Below are 23,470 nucleotides of genomic sequence, written 5' to 3' on the forward strand. Positions count from 1 at the left end.
TAGGTAGGTAGGTATACGACTGATGCTTTTAAAGCAGGCTGGTAGCAGAGCACTGCCAAGGTGGCCTTAGGGATCTCAGGGCTTCCCGGCCAGGAGCAGCAATGGTCCGTGTAACTCCCACTGTCTCCTGCTGGCGGATCAAATGTCATGTATAAAATCAATGTAATGCTGTAATGTAACATAATGTAACAACGTAACAACAACAATGTAACATTGCTGCAATTCAGAATGTGCAGTTGTGATGACTTGATTCAGCCGGGACCTGAAGGCGCACAACAGAGGAAGTAACCTTGAGTCCATCGCTGCCTCCTTCATCACTGTCTGCTATGCTGCTTCTGCCCGCAAAGACATCTTCAGACTGCAGCGCATCATCCACCATGCTGAAAAGGTGGTCGGGTGTTGCCTGCCATCCATTCAGGACCTACGCACTGCCAGGATGCTAAAGCGGTCTCAGAAAATGATGGCCGACCCCACCCATACAGGACATAAACACTTCACGGTCATCCCCCATGGCAGAAGCCTGATGTCTGGCACTACCAGAACCTCCCGTCACAGGGACATCTTCTACCCAACTGCATCTGCATCTTCAATGAGACCTGAAAGCCCCCACAAATCAGGACCTTGTCACCCCCAACCCCTCATGATTGTGATGGCAAAATCGTGGAGGAACTGGTTAACTAATCTAGCTCTATTTTGGACCAAACAGGGGCTTGAGTTGAGCTACTGTATATGCAGCTGCTGGACAGAGCCATGACCTGTTTGGAGAGCAATAATAAGGAAAACTAACGCACACATGTATATAAAACACATCAGTCAACATCACATCATGTGTTTTCTTTAATCTGGTGGAAGCCTTTTTCAATCAAAGGTGAAACGACACAGATATGATGGTTTATAACTGGCCCCAAAGTCTGGACCCAATGCAGAATTTGAACGCTGTGACGTGAGTGATGTCTTCCTTCTTTAGGTTCCTTGGTATGACATTGTGGCGCTGTGGGTGTGAGGCGGCTGCCCCCTTGTGGTCGGTCAGAGCATGGTGGTCTCAGTCTGCAGGATGGACTGGGCCCGGGAGCTCCTGGGGAAGTGGGAGGAGTTATCGGTGCCGTTGCGGCTGATGGACATGGCGTGCGGCCGGTAGTCCCGCACCAGGTAACGCCTCAGAGACAGACTCCTCCACGTCCTCCTCAGCTCGCTCTGGACCTGAGACACACACACACACATATACAGAATTGCGAAGCTGTATGAAAGAAAGAGATTTACTGAAGAAGTCGGCCATTACATCTGGTAACCCAGTGGAATGGCAGGCGTACCGCGCACTAAGGAACAAGATGACTAAAATGAATAGACAGAAGAAAAAACAATAGTACTATCAATCCAAATTTGAAGAATGTAAGAATGACAGCAAAAAATTATGGAAAATACTTAAAGAAGTTACATATAGGGATAAAATAAATACAATTCCTGCATTTATTTAACTTGATGGTGCATATATAACAAAACCTCTGGAAATTGCAAATTACTTCAACAATTATTTCACTGATAAAGTAAGTAAGATAAGAAGTCAAATGATGCCTGGGTGTGGTAATCTCTCTGATTCTATTATTAAAAAAGAGATTATGTGCGATAAGGACTGCAGCTTTCAATTCAGAATGATCAACGAAGGAGATCTTGAAAAACTTATTTTAGCAATTAAATGTGATATAGATAACTTGGATGGCAGACTGCTACAGCTATCAACAATAATTCTGGTGAAGCTGTTTCATATTTTCAGGTTATGTTTTGTTGAAGGTGTTTATCCTCAGTTATGGAAGACTGCAAAGGTGACTCCACTGCCCAAAAACAGTGGGGAGCCTTTCTCAGGGCCAAACAGCAGGCCAATCAGCATTTTGCCTGTCTTGAGCAAAATTCTGGAGGGAATTGTGCATAAGCAGATTCAGCAATATTTTGAAGAAAACGGTATTAACTCTGATTACCAGCATGCCTATAAAGCAGAGTTTTCTACATGTTCAGCTTTAACATCCCTTACTGATGGGTGGCTAAAACAGATCGACAAGAAGTCAGTGGTGGGTGCTGTTCTGTTTGATATCATTGATCATGACTTATTATTAATGAAACTGTTGGCTTATGGGTTTAAGGATTCAGCTATTACATTTTTGAAAAGTTATTTGTCTAACAGACAGCAATGTGTAATGTTTAATGGCACTCTTTCAGACAGTGTAATGCTTGAATGTGGCCTTCCACAAGGAAGCTGCTTGGGACCCCTCCTTTACTCCATCTTTGTTAATGATATGCCATTTATTTTAAGAATTGCACGTTTGGCCATTTACGCGGACGACACAACCATACATGTCTCAGCGGAGAACATTGAATTAGTGAATAAATTGCTTCAACAGGAGCTAATGCTAGTTTCTAATTGGATTTCTGAGAACAAGCTAAAGTTAAATGTTTTGAAAACCAAATGCCTTGTTTTGGGCTCTAAACATGCCCTGAGGTCTGAACCTAAACTGTGTCTTTCTATGCATGGTGCTACCATTGAACAAGTAAGGGAGGCAAAACTGCTGACTGTGGATGAAACACTATCTTGGTCCACTCACATTCATAATGTAGTATCTAAAATGAGTGGTAATATATCCAACATCAGAAGAAGTACTTACCTGCTAAATGAGAATACTGTTAAATTATTAATTCAATCCCTAGTCTTATCACATCTTGACTACTGTGCAACAGTCTGGTCCAGTGCGTCAAAAACAAGAACTTGTTCAATTACAGCTGGCTCAGAACAGAGCTGCACGGCTTGCTCTCCGCTGTTCAATTCTAAGCAGTGTTGAAGGAATGCATGCCAGGCTGTCATGGATGAGGGTGGATGACAGACTGGCATGCAGCCTTATTAGGTTTTTAAGGAACATTCACATTTCACGTAAACCAGGTTTTTTGTTTTCACAGCTTCTACCTACACATGATAGACATGGCTATAGCACCAGACAGCTTCTACCTACACACGATAGACATGGCTATAGTACCAGACAGCTTCTACCTACACACGATAGACATGGCTAATAGCACCAGACAAGCTTTGGGCAGTCGTTTCACCTTGCCTTTACCTAGAACCAATGCCCTTAGGAAAGCGGTCATGTACAGAGCTGTGGCACTTTGGAATTGTCTCCCCCCATATCTCACTGTGGTCTCTAATAAGTTCACTTTTAAAAATAAGCTAAGAGAAGCTGTCTTGAGTCAAGAACTCAGATTAGGTCCGACATCTTCCTTGATTAACAGACCTGCTATTTGAGTGACTCATTTTGTTTATGACCTCACGTTTTGGAATAATTTGATTAACTGATCTGCTATTTGAGTATTATGTATACTGACCTGCTATCAACTTCTCTTGTACAGCGACTAATTGTTATTTGTGGATGATTGTATGATTGTATGTTGATGTGGACCCCAGGAAGAGTAGTCTCTACTAAAGTGAGGACTAAGGGGGATCCTTTTAAACAATAAACAATAAACAATAAACAATAAACAATAAATACACATGCACACACACGTGTGCGAGCGCGCACACATGCATGCACACACACGCATACACAAGCATGTGCGCACACACACACACACACGTACATAAAGTAGGAAATCTATTGCACACAATTGTCTCACTGGAAACCTGTCTGTACAGTACAGTATTTGTGTGTATGCGAGTGTAGACTTACTTCACTATTGAGGAAACAGTAGAGGACGGCGACCACTAGACCCTGAAACACACAGTAAACATACAGTATGCTACTGTTAGCGCTTTAGATAGGACACTGAAACACACAGCAAACATACAGCATGCTACTGTTAGCGCTTTAGATAGGACACTGAAATATACAGTAAACATACAGTATGCTACTGTTACCGCTTTAGATAGCACACTGAAACGGGGTCCACCCGCTATGCCGACCACCCGCTATGCCGACCACCCGCAATGCCGACCTTAGGTTTAGGCGTGGGGGTGGGAGAGGTTAGGTTTTGGGTAGGGTCTGGGGGAGGTTAGGTTTAGGCATGGCATGGGGGGAGGTTAGGTTTGGCGTGGGGGCTGGGAGAGGTTAGGTTTTGGGTTAGGGTCTGGGGGAGGTTAGGTTTGGCGTGGGGGCTGGGAGAGGTTAGCTCCACCTCCGCCTCCGCCTCGCTCAGCTGGTTCTGCTTGTGGGCTATCGGCATTGCGACCTGTCGGCACTGCGGCCTGTCGGCACATAGACGCGGCACCACTGAAACACACAGTAAACATGCTACTGTTAGTGCTTTAGATATTACACTGAAACACACAGTAAACATACAGTATGCTACTGTTAGCGCTTTAGATAGCACACTGAAACACACAGTAAACATACAGTATGCTACTGTTGCCGCTTTAGATAGCACACTGAAACACACAGTAAACATACAGCATGCTACTGTTGGTGCTTTAGATAGCACACTGAAACACACAGTAAACATACAGTATGCTACTGTTAGCGCTTTAGATAGCACACTGAAAGGGGGTTCCTTTGCCTTTCCGACATGCTGCCACTCCGAACGTTAACTTCCATCATTCGGACTGGCGGTCGTTCACCTTAGAAGCCGCAATGCCGACCTTAGCTTTAGGCGTGGGGGTGGGAGAGGTTAGGTTTTGGGTTAGGGTCTGGGGGAGGTTAGGTTTAGGCATAGGGGGAGGTTAGGTTTGACGTGGGGGTTGGGAGAGGTTAGTGAAAAACGGGGAATATAGACCCCCTTTCAGAGTGCCGATATTTCGGAGTGGCAGAACGTCGGAGTGGCAGCACGTCGGAGTGGCAGCATGTAACCCACTGAAAGACGCAGTAAACATACATCATGCTACTGTTGCCGCTTTAGATAGCACACTGAAACACACAGTAAACATACAGCATGCTACTGTTAGCGCTTTAGATAGCACACTGAAACATGCAGTAAACATACATCATGCTACTGTTAGCGCTTTAGATAGCACACTGAAAAACACAGCAAACATACAGCATGCTACTGTTAGCGCTTTAGATAGCACACTGAAACATACAGTAAACATACAGTATGCTACTGTTAGCGCTTTAGATAGCACACTGAAACACACAGTAAACAGCATGCTACTGTTAGCGCTTTAGATAGCACACTGAAACACACAGTAAACATACAGTATGCTACTGTTGCCGCTTTAGATAGCACACTGAAACACACAGTAAACATACAGTATGCTACTGTTGGTGCTTTAGATAGCACACTGAAACACACAGTAAACAGCATGCTACTGTTAGCGCTTTAGATAGCACACTGAAACACACAGCAAACATACACTATGCTACTGTTAGCACTTTAGATAGCACACTGAAACACACAGTAAACATACAGTATGCTACTGTTAGCACTTTAGATAGCACACTGAAACACACAGTAAACATACAGTATGCTACTGTTAGCACTTTAGATAGCACACTGAAACACACAGTAAACATACAGTATGCTACTGTTAGCGCTTTAGATAGCACACTGAAACACACAGTAAACATACAGTATGCTACTGTTGCCGCTTTAGATAGCACACTGAAAAACAGTCAACATACAGTATGCTACTGTTGCCGCTTTAGATAGCACACTGAAACACACAGTAAACATGCAGTAAACCAAAACAAGGAAGTCAAGCGTGCGTGCCATCTATATAGCCAATCACACTTGTGTGACATTATGTGACATAGTCAGCGACACTAGAAATTTCACTAGGTAGCAGACACCTCTCGCAGACACTTGAAAGTGTCAACTCCAGTCCTCATTTCTGTCGGTGACGGTTTCAAAAGTGTCGACAGACAAAGCATAAATTGAGCTTTAGAGTGACCATCCTTACGCAGTATACAGACTACACTGTCTAACCTGTTAACCCCTAAGCCTATTTTTCAGCTCACCTGCCGAAAATGACATGCCTGAACTGAATTGAGTATATCTCCACAACTACAGGGTATTTTCTGAAAATTATTTTTTTCAAAAGCTAGCCAACACCTGTGAGATTGCTGTAGAAGTGTCAGAATCAATTACAAATGTACTGTATCAGAGTAAAATCAGTTAGAACATGGCAAAAAAATTAAAATTCAAGCTCCGCCCAAAAAAAAAAACACTATTTTGGATGAAAAGCACCTGAAAATCATGGGTTGGTAGCCAAATTATTCTATGGAGCAGTAGACTAATGTCTTATGAGTGCTTGTCTCAAAGCAAATCCTTAGAAAGTGAACCAGAGCAATTTGACAGATGATTTACTACATGTAGGCCCAGGCGGACCTGATCTGGGCACATTTTGGGCATCATGAGTGCCATTTGACTTTTCTATGGTAGAACACTGAAATACCTTTTTTTTCTCCTATTTACATATCACTATAGGTACTCAGTTAATATGCGTTATGGTTTGGATAACCCTCAAGCCTTATATCTGTATTTTTACTCTGTGAAATGCATCAAAAGGGCTTCTTCAATTTGCCTGCAAAGCCTGGGGCGATACGCAGAGGGCTATCTCGGGACCCCATTGGCCGATTTCGATGATTGACACCTCTTTGGAAGCGTCAGAGCCAATAGAATCGACGTGGACTGAAATAATTTACGTCAGGCAGTTTTTTCAGGAAATGCTGTCGACTGAACCCAAAGCTCGTCTATTCTGTGAAGATGACCACTCCATGTAAAATCCTCCATATGGCTTTGTAAACACGATGACTGTAAAAAACAACGCTTTAAGATGATGAAGAGGCATTAGGAGTAGCAATTAGTAGCGTTTTTATGAAGTCAAACACAACTTTTGATTTGAAAACAGCAAAGGAAGACATAACTTGTAGTTTTATCTGTAAAACGTGAAACAGTTTTTTGCTGTTCTTTGACAGCCTACTGAGTGAGTTTTCATCTCTCAGAGACGAGCTATACCTCTTTAGAAAGAGCAGAGTGTTAGCTTTCGAAAGCCACCTCGTTTGGAGAGAAAAGATTCACTCGCAAAAACAAATCACCATGTAAACGCAGGCATGCACGGTTTTCTTGTTTTTACTACATGGTGATATTGTTGCTTGGGGTTGGAATTATTTTTCGTTTGAATACAAATGCTTGTCAGAGTTTTGTAGCCACGTTTCTTCCCGACATTTTGGTGTGCTGTATGTCTCACTGAGTCCTTCCTAGGCTGCTGTAGAGCGTCATTTGTGAGAGATGACAAGGGCTCAGCCCGCCGGCGGGCCCGCTAGGGGGGAAGAGGCTAATTAGGTTAATTTTATGGTACTGAGTATATCTTCAGAGGAAAATTGAAGAAGGAGCCACAATGTTTGAGCATGTTTCTTCTGCATTGATTTTCAAAAAAGAAAAAGAAAACAAAACTAGGTAAGCCTAGCTCCACAGGTTCATGCATGCACAGGAGTCTGCTGTCCCAAACTGCATACTGTACAGTGTTGTGAAAGCCTTATCTCCATCAGCTACCTGGAAGGATCCCAGGCCGAGGTCAAAGAGGATCTTGATCTGGTGGTCCATGCTCTTATCAGCCGTATCAGCCAGGTAGACAAACACCACATAGTTCACCCCAAACAGAGGGATCAGCAGGAGGGTGGACTTCGCCAGACGCCTGGAAAACACACATGCACACACGTACACCCGCATGCGCGCGCGCACACACACACACACACACACACACACACACACACACACACACACACACACACACACACACACACACACACCGGAAATCGAGTCAAACCACTTCTGGAACCACCCTGAAGAGATGACTGCACATTACAGTAGGAGTGTACCTGTATTGTGATTGGTCATTTCCCCCAACAGCACAGTTTCTGGACCAGCGCAGTTTCTGGACCAGGATGCGGATGATGCTGATGAACAGTATGAAGTTGATCTGGTAGAGATGCACAGTGTGGGAAAGAGAGGGTCATATCTCAATCATTTGAATATCAGAAAGACAACCTGAATTGCTTCAATTGCAAAGTATAACAACAAATTTATCTTGGTGGTCACATTGGTAAAGTACGGAAACATAATGCAATATATTTTATTTATGCCATGTTCCCATGATTCTTTGTTTTCTCAAGGTATAGAGTTATTTATGCCATCATCTCACGATAACATGAGAACATGATTTGATAACTTTTCTTTTTGTAATTCAGGGATGTCGAGATCATTTTCTCATTCTTTGTGTCTCAAGAAAACTAGAAGGGTACTCAGAGAACGCAGACCTCCGCCAAGGTTTGTGCTATTAGTTGGATCTGGATCCGCTTCAAAATGTAATTGGTTCTTCCTTGGCCCATGAAGGCCATGAAGACCGTAATCCTTCTGAGTGACAAAAAAAAAAAAAAAACAGCACCGAAAACATAACCCCCCTTAACTCAAAGTCACATCACCTTCCCATTCTCCATTAACACCATGTTCAGATTATACTCATTCTCCTCTAACACCATGTTCAGATTATACTCATTCTCCTCTAACACCATGTTCAGATTATACTTATTCTCCTCTAACACCATGTTCAGATATATACTCATTCTCCTCTAACACCATGTTCAGATTATACTTATTCTCCTCTAACACCATGTTCAGATTATACTCATTCTCCTCTAACACCATGTTCAGATTATACTTATTCTCCTCTAACACCATGTTCAGATTATACTCATTCTCCTCTAACACCATGTTCAGATTATACTCATTCTCCTCTAACACCATGTTCAGATTATACTCATTCTCCTCTAACACCATGTTCAGATTATACTCATTCTCCTCTAACACCATGTTCAGATTATACTCATTCTCCTCTAACACCATGTTCAGATTATACTCATTCTCCTCTAACACCATGTTCAGATTATACTCATTCTCCTCTAACACCATGTTCAGATTATACTCATTCTCCTCTAACACCATGTTCAGATTATACTCATTCTCCTCTAACACCATGTTCAGATATATACTCATTCTCCTCTAACACCATGTTCAGATTATACTTATTCTCCTCTAACACCATGTTCAGATATATACTCATTCTCCTCTAACACCATGTTCAGATTATACTCATTCTCCTCTAACACCATGTTCAGACCTACTCATTCTCCTCTAACACCATGTTCAGACCTACTCATTCTCCTCTAACACCATGTTCAGATATATACTCATTCTCCTCTAACACCATGTTCAGATATATACTCATTCTCCTCTAACACCATGTTCAGATTATACTTATTCTCCTCTAACACCATGTTCAGATTATACTTATTCTCCTCTAACACCATGTTCAGATTATACTCATTCTCCTCTAACACCATGTTCAGATTATACTCATTCTCCTCTAACACCATGTTCAGACCTACTCATTCTCCTCTAACACCATGTTCAGATTATACTCATTCTCCATTAACACCATGTTCAGATATATACTCATTCTCCTCTAACACCATGTTCAGATTATACTCATTCTCCTCTAACACCATGTTCAGATTATACTCATTCTCCTCTAACACCATGTTCAGATATATACTCATTCTCCTCTAACACCATGTTCAGATTATACTTATTCTCCTCTAACACCATGTTCAGATATATACTCATTCTCCTCTAACACCATGTTCAGATTATACTCATTCTCCTCTAACACCATGTTCAGACCTACTCATTCTCCTCTAACACCATGTTCAGATTATACTCATTCTCCTCTAACACCATGTTCAGATATATACTCATTCTCCTCTAACACCATGTTCAGATTATACTCATTCTCCTCTAACACCATGTTCAGATATATACTCATTCTCCATTAACACCATGTTCAGATATATACTCATTCTCCTCTAACACCATGTTCAGATTATACTCATTCTCCTCTAACACCATGTTCAGATATATACTCATTCTCCATTAACACCATGTTCAGATATATACTCATTCTCCTCTAACACCATGTTCAGATTATACTCATTCTCCTCTAACACCATGTTCAGATTATACTCATTCTCCTCTAACACCATGTTCAGATTATACTCATTCTCCTCTAACACCATGTTCAGATTATACTCATTCTCCTCTAACACCATGTTCAGATTATACTTATTCTCCTCTAACACCATGTTCAGATTATACTCATTCTCCTCTAACACCATGTTCAGATTATACTCATTCTCCTCTAACACCATGTTCAGATTATACTCATTCTCCTCTAACACCATGTTCAGATATATACTCATTCTCCTCTAACACCATGTTCAGATTATACTCATTCTCCTCTAACACCATGTTCAGATTATACTCATTCTCCTCTAACACCATGTTCAGATTATACTCATTCTCCTCTAACACCATGTTCAGATTATACTCATTCTCCTCTAACACCATGTTCAGATTATACTCATTCTCCTCTAACACCATGTTCAGATATATACTCATTCTCCTCTAACACCATGTTCAGACCTACTCATTCTCCTCTAACACCATGTTCAGATTATACTCATTCTCCTCTAACACCATGTTCAGATTATACTCATTCTCCTCTAACACCATGTTCAGATTATACTCATTCTCCTCTAACACCATGTTCAGATATATACTCATTCTCCTCTAACACCATGTTCAGATTATACTCATTCTCCTCTAACACCATGTTCAGATTATACTCATTCTCCATTAACACCATGTTCAGATTATACTCATTCTCCTCTAACACCATGTTCAGATTATACTCATTCTCCTCTAACACCATGTTCAGATTATACTCATTCTCCTCTAACACCATGTTCAGATTATACTCATTCTCCTCTAACACCATGTTCAGATATATACTCATTCTCCTCTAACACCATGTTCAGATTATACTCATTCTCCTCTAACACCATGTTCAGACCTACTCATTCTCCTCTAACACCATGTTCAGATTATACTCATTCTCCTCTAACACCATGTTCAGATATATACTCATTCTCCTCTAACACCATGTTCAGACCTACTCATTCTCCTCTAACACCATGTTCAGATTATACTCATTCTCCTCTAACACCATGTTCAGATTATACTCATTCTCCTCTAACACCATGTTCAGATTATACTCATTCTCCTCTAACACCATGTTCAGATATATACTCATTCTCCTCTAACACCATGTTCAGATTATACTCATTCTCCTCTAACACCATGTTCAGATTATACTTATTCTCCTCTAACACCATGTTCAGATTATACTCATTCTCCTCTAACACCATGTTCAGATATATACTCATTCTCCTCTAACACCATGTTCAGACCTACTCATTCTCCTCTAACACCATGTTCAGATTATACTCATTCTCCTCTAACACCATGTTCAGATTATACTCATTCTCCTCTAACACCATGTTCAGATATATACTCATTCTCCTCTAACACCATGTTCAGATTATACTCATTCTCCTCTAACACCATGTTCAGATTATACTTATTCTCCTCTAACACCATGTTCAGATTATACTTATTCTCCTCTAACACCATGTTCAGATTATACTTATTCTCCTCTAACACCATGTTCAGATTATACTCATTCTCCTCTAACACCATGTTCAGATTATACTCATTCTCCTCTAACACCATGTTCAGATTATACTCATTCTCCTCTAACACCATGTTCAGATTATACTCATTCTCCATTAACACCATGTTCAGATTATACTCATTCTCCTCTAACACCATGTTCAGATTATACTCATTCTCCTCTAACACCATGTTCAGATATATACTCATTCTCCTCTAACACCATGTTCAGATTATACTCATTCTCCTCTAACACCATGTTCAGACCTACTCATTCTCCTCTAACACCATGTTCAGACCTACTCATTCTCCTCTAACACCATGTTCAGATTATACTCATTCTCCTCTAACACCATGTTCAGATTATACTCATTCTCCTCTAACACCATGTTCAGATATATACTCATTCTCCTCTAACACCATGTTCAGATTATACTCATTCTCCTCTAACACCATGTTCAGATTATACTCATTCTCCTCTAACACCATGTTCAGATTATACTCATTCTCCTCTAACACCATGTTCAGATTATACTCATTCTCCTCTAACACCATGTTCAGATTATACTCATTCTCCTCTAACACCATGTTCAGATTATACTCATTCTCCTCTAACACCATGTTCAGATTATACTCATTCTCCTCTAACACCATGTTCAGATTATACTCATTCTCCTCTAACACCATGTTCAGATTATACTCATTCTCCTCTAACACCATGTTCAGATTATACTCATTCTCCTCTAACACCATGTTCAGATTATACTCATTCTCCTCTAACACCATGTTCAGATTATACTCATTCTCCTCTAACACCATGTTCAGATTATACTCATTCTCCTCTAACACCATGTTCAGATTATACTCATTCTCCTCTAACACCATGTTCAGATATATACTCATTCTCCTCTAACACCATGTTCAGATATATACTCATTCTCCTCTAACACCATGTTCAGATATATACTCATTCTCCTCTAACACCATGTTCAGACCTACTCATTCTCCTCTAACACCATGTTCAGATTATACTCATTCTCCTCTAACACCATGTTCAGATTATACTCATTCTCCTCTAACACCATGTTCAGATTATACTCATTCTCCTCTAACACCATGTTCAGATTATACTCATTCTCCTCTAACACCATGTTCAGATTATACTCATTCTCCTCTAACACCATGTTCAGATATATACTCATTCTCCTCTAACACCATGTTCAGATTATACTCATTCTCCTCTAACACCATGTTCAGATTATACTCATTCTCCTCTAACACCATGTTCAGATTATACTCATTCTCCTCTAACACCATGTTCAGACCTACTCATTCTCCTCTAACACCATGTTCAGATATATACTCATTCTCCTCTAACACCATGTTCAGATTATACTCATTCTCCTCTAACACCATGTTCAGATTATACTCATTCTCCTCTAACACCATGTTCAGATATATACTCATTCTCCTCTAACACCATGTTCAGATATATACTCATTCTCCTCTAACACCATGTTCAGATTATACTCATTCTCCTCTAACACCATGTTCAGATATATACTCATTCTCCTCTAACACCATGTTCAGATATATACTCATTCTCCTCTAACACCATGTTCAGATTATACTCATTCTCCTCTAACACCATGTTCAGATATATACTCATTCTCCTCTAACACCATGTTCAGATATATACTCATTCTCCTCTAACACCATGTTCAGATATATACTCATTCTCCTCTAACACCATGTTCAGATTATACTCATTCTCCTCTAACACCATGTTCAGATTATACTCATTCTCCTCTAACACCATGTTCAGATTATACTCATTCTCCTCTAACACCATGTTCAGATTATACTTATTCTCCTCTAACACCATGTTCAGATTATACTTATTCTCCTCTAACACCATGTTCAGATATATACTCATTCTCCTCTAACACCATGTTCAGATTATACTCATTCTCCTCTAACACCATGTTCAGATTATACTCATTCTCCTCTAACACCATGTTCAGATTATACTCATTCTCCTCTAACACCATGTTCAGATTATACTCATTCTCCTCTAACACCATGTTCAGATTATACTCATTCTCCATTAACACCATGTTCAGATTATACTCATTCTCCTCTAACACCATGTTCAGATTATACTCATTCTCCTCTAACACCATGTTCAGATTATACTCATTCTCCTCTAACACCATGTTCAGATTATACTCATTCTCCTCTAACACCATGTTCAGATATATACTCATTCTCCTCTAACACCATGTTCAGATTATACTCATTCTCCTCTAACACCATGTTCAGATTATACTCATTCTCCTCTAACACCATGTTCAGATTATACTCATTCTCCATTAACACCATGTTCAGATTATACTCATTCTCCTCTAACACCATGTTCAGATTATACTCATTCTCCTCTAACACCATGTTCAGATTATACTCATTCTCCATTAACACCATGTTCAGATATATACTCATTCTCCTCTAACACCATGTTCAGATTATACTCATTCTCCTCTAACACCATGTTCAGATATATACTCATTCTCCTCTAACACCATGTTCAGATATATACTTATTCTCCTCTAACACCATGTTCAGATTATACTCATTCTCCTCTAACACCATGTTCAGACCTACTCATTCTCCTCTAACACCATGTTCAGATATATACTCATTCTCCTCTAACACCATGTTCAGATTATACTCATTCTCCTCTAACACCATGTTCAGATATATACTCATTCTCCTCTAACACCATGTTCAGATTATACTCATTCTCCTCTAACACCATGTTCAGATTATACTCATTCTCCTCTAACACCATGTTCAGATTATACTCATTCTCCTCTAACACCATGTTCAGATTATACTCATTCTCCTCTAACACCATGTTCAGATATATACTCATTCTCCTCTAACACCATGTTCAGATTATACTCATTCTCCTCTAACACCATGTTCAGATTATACTCATTCTCCTCTAACACCATGTTCAGATTATACTCATTCTCCTCTAACACCATGTTCAGATTATACTCATTCTCCTCTAACACCATGTTCAGATTATACTCATTCTCCTCTAACACCATGTTCAGATTATACTCATTCTCCTCTAACACCATGTTCAGATTATACTCATTCTCCTCTAACACCATGTTCAGATATATACTCATTCTCCTCTAACACCATGTTCAGACCTACTCATTCTCCTCTAACACCATGTTCAGATATATACTCATTCTCCTCTAACACCATGTTCAGATTATACTCATTCTCCTCTAACACCATGTTCAGATTATACTCATTCTCCTCTAACACCATGTTCAGATTATACTCATTCTCCTCTAACACCATGTTCAGATTATACTCATTCTCCTCTAACACCATGTTCAGATTATACTCATTCTCCTCTAACACCATGTTCAGATTATACTCATTCTCCTCTAACACCATGTTCAGACCTACTCATTCTCCTCTAACACCATGTTCAGATATATACTCATTCTCCTCTAACACCATGTTCAGATTATACTCATTCTCCTCTAACACCATGTTCAGATTATACTCATTCTCCTCTAACACCATGTTCAGATATATACTCATTCTCCTCTAACACCATGTTCAGATATATACTCATTCTCCTCTAACACCATGTTCAGATATATACTCATTCTCCTCTAACACCATGTTCAGATTATACTCATTCTCCTCTAACACCATGTTCAGATATATACTCATTCTCCTCTAACACCATGTTCAGATATATACTCATTCTCCTCTAACACCATGTTCAGATATATACTCATTCTCCTCTAACACCATGTTCAGATTATACTCATTCTCCTCTAACACCATGTTCAGATTATACTCATTCTCCTCTAACACCATGTTCAGATATATACTCATTCTCCTCTAACACCATGTTCAGATTATACTCATTCTCCTCTAACACCATGTTCAGATTATACTCATTCTCCTCTAACACCATGTTCAGATTATACTTATTCTCCTCTAACACCATGTTCAGATATATACTCATTCTCCTCTAACACCATGTTCAGATTATACTCATTCTCCTCTAACACCATGTTCAGATATATACTCATTCTCCTCTAACACCATGTTCAGATTATACTCATTCTCCTCTAACACCATGTTCAGATATATACTCATTCTCCTCTAACACCATGTTCAGATTATACTCATTCTCCTCTAACACCATGTTCAGATTATACTCATTCTCCTCTAACACCATGTTCAGATTATACTCATTCTCCTCTAACACCATGTTCAGATTATACTTATTCTCCTCTAACACCATGTTCAGATTATACTTATTCTCCTCTAACACCATGTTCAGATATATACTCATTCTCCTCTAACACCATGTTCAGATTATACTCATTCTCCTCTAACACCATGTTCAGATTATACTCATTCTCCTCTAACACCATGTTCAGATTATACTTATTCTCCTCTAACACCATGTTCAGATTATACTCATTCTCCTCTAACACCATGTTCAGATTATACTCATTCTCCTCTAACACCATGTTCAGATTATACTCATTCTCCTCTAACACCATGTTCAGATTATACTCATTCTCCTCTAACACCATGTTCAGATTATACTCATTCTCCTCTAACACCATGTTCAGATTATACTCATTCTCCTCTAACACCATGTTCAGATTATACTCATTCTCCATTAACACCATGTTCAGATTATACTCATTCTCCTCTAACACCATGTTCAGATTATACTCATTCTCCTCTAACACCATGTTCAGATTATACTCATTCTCCTCTAACACCATGTTCAGATTATACTCATTCTCCTCTAACACCATGTTCAGATATATACTCATTCTCCTCTAACACCATGTTCAGATTATACTCATTCTCCTCTAACACCATGTTCAGATTATACTTATTCTCCTCTAACACCATGTTCAGATTATACTCATTCTCCTCTAACACCATGTTCAGATTATACTCATTCTCCTCTAACACCATGTTCAGATATATACTCATTCTCCTCTAACACCATGTTCAGATATATACTCATTCTCCTCTAACACCATGTTCAGATATATACTCATTCTCCTCTAACACCATGTTCAGATTATACTTATTCTCCTCTAACACCATGTTCAGATATATACTCATTCTCCTCTAACACCATGTTCAGATTATACTCATTCTCCTCTAACACCATGTTCAGATATATACTCATTCTCCTCTAACACCATGTTCAGATTATACTCATTCTCCTCTAACACCATGTTCAGATTATACTCATTCTCCTCTAACACCATGTTCAGATTATACTCATTCTCCATTAACACCATGTTCAGATTATACTCATTCTCCTCTAACACCATGTTCAGATTATACTCATTCTCCTCTAACACCATGTTCAGATTATACTCATTCTCCATTAACACCATGTTCAGATATATACTCATTCTCCTCTAACACCATGTTCAGATTATACTCATTCTCCTCTAACACCATGTTCAGATATATACTCATTCTCCTCTAACACCATGTTCAGATATATACTTATTCTCCTCTAACACCATGTTCAGATTATACTCATTCTCCTCTAACACCATGTTCAGACCTACTCATTCTCCTCTAACACCATGTTCAGATATATACTCATTCTCCTCTAACACCATGTTCAGATTATACTCATTCTCCTCTAACACCATGTTCAGACCTACTCATTCTCCTCTAACACCATGTTCAGATTATACTCATTCTCCTCTAACACCATGTTCAGATTATACTCATTCTCCTCTAACACCATGTTCAGATTATACTCATTCTCCTCTAACACCATGTTCAGATTATACTCATTCTCCTCTAACACCATGTTCAGATTATACTCATTCTCCTCTAACACCATGTTCAGATTATACTCATTCTCCTCTAACACCATGTTCAGATTATACTCATTCTCCTCTAACACCATGTTCAGATTATACTCATTCTCCTCTAACACCATGTTCAGATTATACTCATTCTCCTCTAACACCATGTTCAGATTATACTCATTCTCCTCTAACACCATGTTCAGACCTACTCATTCTCCTCTAACACCATGTTCAGATTATACTCATTCTCCTCTAACACCATGTTCAGATTATACTCATTCTCCTCTAACACCATGTTCAGATATATACTCATTCTCCTCTAACACCATGTTCAGATATATACTCATTCTCCTCTAACACCATGTTCAGATATATACTCATTCTCCTCTAACACCATGTTCAGATTATACTCATTCTCCTCTAACACCATGTTCAGATATATACTCATTCTCCTCTAACACCATGTTCAGATTATACTCATTCTCCTCTAACACCATGTTCAGATTATACTCATTCTCCTCTAACACCATGTTCAGATTATACTCATTCTCCTCTAACACCATGTTCAGATTATACTCATTCTCCTCTAACACCATGTTCAGATTATACTCATTCTCCTCTAACACCATGTTCAGATTATACTCATTCTCCTCTAACACCATGTTCAGATTATACTCATTCTCCTCTAACACCATGTTCAGATATATACTCATTCTCCTCTAACACCATGTTCAGATATATACTCATTCTCCTCTAACACCATGTTCAGATATATACTCATTCTCCTCTAACACCATGTTCAGATTATACTCATTCTCCTCTAACACCATGTTCAGATATATACTCATTCTCCTCTAACACCATGTTCAGATATATACTCATTCTCCTCTAACACCATGTTCAGATATATACTCATTCTCCTCTAACACCATGTTCAGATTATACTCATTCTCCTCTAACACCATGTTCAGATATATACTCATTCTCCTCTAACACCATGTTCAGATTATACTTATTCTCCTCTAACACCATGTTCAGATATATACTCATTCTCTAACACCATGTTCAGATATATACTCATTCTCCTCTAACACCATGTTCAGATATATACTCATTCTCCTCTAACACCATGTTCAGATATATACTCATTCTCCTCTAACACCATGTTCAGATTATACTCATTCTCCTCTAACACCATGTTCAGATTATACTCATTCTCCTCTAACACCATGTTCAGATATATACTCATTCTCTAACACCATGTTCAGATATATACTCATTCTCCTCTAACACCATGTTCAGATATATACTCATTCTCCTCTAACACCATGTTCAGATATATACTCATTCTCCTCTAACACCATGTTCAGATATATACTCATTCTCCTCTAACACCATGTTCAGACATATTGTACTCCACAAATCTGATCTTGAAGGCACACTGTCCACGGTGTAATTTATAAGGGATTTGTGTGTTTAGACAGTCCTGCTATTAGTAACAACGCAGGCAACTCAAGGCGTGTTTCTGTCCAACAGTTCTGGCTGCTGTAATATGGAAGTTTCTCCGTTGCTTACAGTAGTATGTTTTGATGAGGCATTTTCAGAAGGCATTAGTTGAACGAGACACTATCAGCGCAGGAGGAGGCTGAGCTTCTCCTCTAACACCATGTTCAGATATCTAATATGAGACATTTCTAGATCCATTTCACAGTCAAGTGTGAAAGGGCTTTACATACAATAAGTGTGAAAGGGCTTTACATACAATAAGTGTGAAAGGGCTTTACATACAATAAGTGTGAAAGGGCTTTACATACAATAAGTGTGAAAGGGCTTTACATACAATAAGTCTGAAAGGGCTTTACATACAATAAGTCTGAAAGGGCTTTACATACAATAAGTGTGAAAGGGCTTTACATACAATAAGTCTGAAAGGGCTTTACATACAATAAGGGTGAAAGGGCTTTACATACAATAAGTGTGAAAGGGCTTTACATACAATAAGTGTGAAAGGGCTTTACATACAATAAGTCTGAAAGGGCTTTACATACAATAAGGGTGAAAGGGCTTTACATACAATAAGTGTGAAAGGGCTTTACATACAATAAGTGTGAAAGGGCTTTACATACAATAAGTGTGAAAGGGCTTTACATACAATAAGTCTGAAAGGGCTTTACATACAATAAGGGTGGGAATTACACAGAAGCCACCTTAGCAGTGCCCTGCTGCTACCAGCCTGCTACTGTCAGTTGCTTTAAAAGCATCAGTGGTCTCAGTTTAATGTAGCCTGCCCTATGCAAGGTTCAGGTTCAAGGTTCAAGGTTCAAGGATATTTATTGTCATTCCAAAACATGACACATGGAAGGGAACGAAGTACGAACTCAAGGTTGGGATGTGTTTGACTCATTTTAACACACATTTTAGAAAGATCGCTCTTCACGATGTCAATAGAACAATTGCCTTTGTGCCCTGGTGGCATGTGACCTTGTGCCCTAAAAAAGAATTGTGAGGGGGAAGGGGGGGGGGGGGGACTTGTGATGCTGAAGGCCTTGCCCTTAAAATGATGAAATTCCCACGCTGCATACAATCATGTACCATTACCATACTACTCATACAGTACAGCATAGGCTACACATACATCCGTGATTATTTTTTGTGCATTTTTTAAAACAGAAACAGACAAAATGAAAACAACAAAATAATATGCAGGTAGAGACAGGAAAAGCTAGATGGGCTTAAGCAGGGTCTCTACCTCAATATTTTTCATATCAACAACCTCGAATCTACAGTAGGCCCCATTAGAGCCACAGACCCCCATCTAATTAGATTTTGTCTCTCAGACCCAAATCTGAGATTTTTTTTTTGTCAGATATCAGAATCAGAATAAATTTATGGATGCCCGGGGGGAATTATGTCATGCTACAGTTGCTCACACTTGGATAGGGAATAATATAAACATTGAGACATTATATGAAGCATAGAATAGACCAAAAACACAAACAAACAAAACACAACAATAAAAATAGAATAGAATAGAATAGAATAGAATAGGTAGCCTATATACACACAAAAGTCCTTCTCCTACAATCCTTGTCGAGTACCATTGAATGGAATTGAATATGTGAGTTACTATTATCTTATATACAGCAGTGTGAGTGATAATAATAATAATAATAATAATAATAAATAATAATAATAACAATAAACAATAAAAAGTAAGGTGCATTACGTCCAGTCAGTAAAATAACATTTGTACAGTGTGGATATTTGATTATTGCACAAATTGCAGTATACATCGCAGTATTTATGTTTTAGTCCAGACAGTCCATGACTGTCTGTATTGTAGGTAGAAACATAACAGAGCTCCATGACTGTCTGTATTGTAGGTAGAGACATAACAGACTGTCTGTATTGTAGGTAGAGAGATAACAGACTGTCTGTATTGTAGGTAGAGACATAACAGACTGTCTGTATTGTAGGTAGAGAGATAACAGACTGTCTGTATTGTAGGTAGAGACATAACAGACTGTCTGTATTGTAGGTAGAGACATAACAGACTGTCTGTATTGTAGGTAGAGAGATAACAGACTGTCTGTATTGTAGGTAGAGACATAACAGACTCTGTATTGTAGGTAGAGACATAACAGTGAAACTATGATCAAACAGTCAGTCTTCTACATTCTAATTGTGTTGACTTCTTGTAAATATAATACATAATGCTTAGGGATGCACCGATATGAAAATTTTGGCAGATACTGTTAACAGATATTTACATTGCTGTTATGGTCGATAACCAATACGTACCGATGTCGATATGATCTCTATAAAAACACATTTTTATAATAATAACATTTGGTACGTACTGAGAAAACAGATGTAAACACTGAATTTGAAAAAGTAATGCATTTCTTTATTTCCAAAACATTTGGAAAGGCCCATAAATCATAGATTTACTGCATTGTTTCCTCTCAATGTGAACATTTTGGCTGATACCGATAACCGATATTAACATAGCAACATTTGCCGATACCGATATGATTGCCGATATATCGTGCATCCCTAATAATGCTGAAGTTTAATTGACATATTTGACATACTTCAATTGACCTGCATGTTTTTGGACTGAGACAGACTGTTCACTTCAGGGGGGCATGAGTTATATTTAATATAACTAATTCAGAGTTATATTAAATACGGCACAGTGGGGATTGTTTCAGCACAGCCTTAATGCATTGAGGGTCGACTTAAGACTTGTTTCCAGTCTTGTGTACTGTATCCACCTTATTTCTAGCTGCCATGATGCCTTACGTGAAATATGGGAGCTTCTTCCGGTGTAATCCTCCCAGCCCCCTCCCACCTTTACGTTGCTGACACGGAGCCCGGAGTCTGCGTCTGTAAACGATGTTGCAGGCGAAGCTGCAGGCGAAGGGAGCCAATCACGTCCAGCTTGGCCAAACATCTCGCCGATAAATATCCAGAGTTGTTCAAAGAGCAACAGGTTAGCGGATGTGATAGATAACATGATTACATTCCCTCAAATAAGTCGTCAAACGAGTGTTATTTCTTTGTGACAAGCAACTTTTTTTCACGGAGTTTGATGAGGAAATGCGCTGAGCACGAGACGCTCGGCCAAGTAGGCTACGTTAACCAGCTGCAACAATCAGTCACGTTCTAGACCGGACTTTGCACCCATAATCATTTTACAGCGGGGCATTCAAAAATAAGGTGGATAGAATCTCTGTTTAGCAATAACACTGGCAGCCTCGTTCCTTCAGTGCAGCGTCTTACCAGTGCCAATAAGAACAATATAGCACAAGCTTGAGTACTGTATGTTATTACTTTTATACTACATTCACTGAATAGAAGGATAGTATCAAACTTTTGACAAAAAGACAAGCTTTGGGTTTTCATTAAATGTAATCCTCCAGTAAACACTTGTTTCCTGTTGCTAAGCGAGAAACATCAACATTGGTGCTTTATTATATTGTGATACTGTTCCGAATTTGAGGTGCAAGTTGGTGTACTGCAATGAAACAGCTTTTGTCTAACCATAGCATTGTGGTGGAAACAAATGTACAATTCAACTAAATTGTATTGCTGTTCTGTTAAGTTTGTGTTGACTGGAATAAAACTCACAATGACAGACGCCATTATGGGCCAGTTAATCACTCTCCTGGGGACGGGGTTGTCATTTTTCTCCCAGCACCTGCAAGTAAGAACACAAACCAGTAAGCTTGCCACATTCAAGTTCAGAACTTAAAGACCACATGAACCGGGTCTCGGAGAGGGTCGGTGACGTATCAGACTGAAAACAGACATTGCCTGAGATAAAAGAGAGTTGAGAGGCGGGCCATAGCGTGTCAATGATTTGATTTGACAGTTCTGTGGACTGGAGTTGGCGTTGGCCAATCCTGGCATGTTCTGCCCCCAAATACAGCGTGTTCCGCAGAGAACCGAGGAACAGGCTGCCAACGCGTGTACTGCTGTTTGAAAGCAGAGGCAAATGTGTCGCCTGCTGGCTTGGAATGTCCGAGGATCTGGGCTAAGATGTTAACGTTATTCCTGGAATGCGAGTTTAACGGACCAGTTACATGTCCTATGCATTCTACATTAAATTAAGACATTACCATTTGTTTTATTTTGTATGTTACATACTTATTGGCCAAGTATATTAACATGTATAGAGACAGTCTGCATGTCTGGGAACGCCCATACAGGCTCTAGGAACGCCCACAATAGACGCTGGGTTAGCTGGCTCAGCCTTGCTGGGGGCAGGGTCAGGGTGGGGTAAATTCCCCCGTTCTATCCATTCAGCAAAGTTATAGCTGATAGCCCAGCCCAGGCAGACACGATCGGGGATTTAACCACCGCAGTAAACGCACATCTGAGCAGACGTTGTGTGTTCTGCTCTAGAACCCCCAAACATGTAGTTTAGAGCGCAGCACCGTCTTTTGGTGAGTCAGCCCATGAGATATATGGGCGGTTTTAACCCACTCACGCGCCAGCTGTTTAACATTTCGTGGGTGTTC

At 39.5% G+C, this 23,470-nt stretch overlaps 1 protein-coding gene across 3 annotated transcripts in view; it reads right to left on the reverse strand.

Moving 5' to 3' along the window:
- Positions 1-896: 896 nt before the first annotated feature.
- LOC310772500 (vasoactive intestinal polypeptide receptor 2-like) overlaps positions 897-23,470 on the reverse strand; it is a 144,530-nt gene continuing 121,956 nt past the window's right edge. For all 3 annotated transcript variants that reach the window (XM_083632325.1, XM_083632323.1, XM_083632324.1), the window contains 5 exons: positions 22,578-22,647; positions 7,791-7,891; positions 7,465-7,606; positions 3,708-3,749; positions 897-1,200 (listed from right to left, as the gene is read on the reverse strand). In XM_083632325.1, the coding sequence (XP_083488451.1) occupies positions 1,027-1,200; positions 3,708-3,749; positions 7,465-7,606; positions 7,791-7,891; positions 22,578-22,647 (529 nt within the window). In that variant the 3' untranslated portion in view covers positions 897-1,026. The remainder of the gene's footprint in view (positions 1,201-3,707; positions 3,750-7,464; positions 7,607-7,790; positions 7,892-22,577; positions 22,648-23,470) is intronic.

This window comes from Poromitra crassiceps (assembly GCF_964638095.1).
Source record: "Poromitra crassiceps genome assembly, chromosome: 2".
NCBI lineage: Eukaryota > Metazoa > Chordata > Actinopteri > Beryciformes > Melamphaidae > Poromitra > Poromitra crassiceps.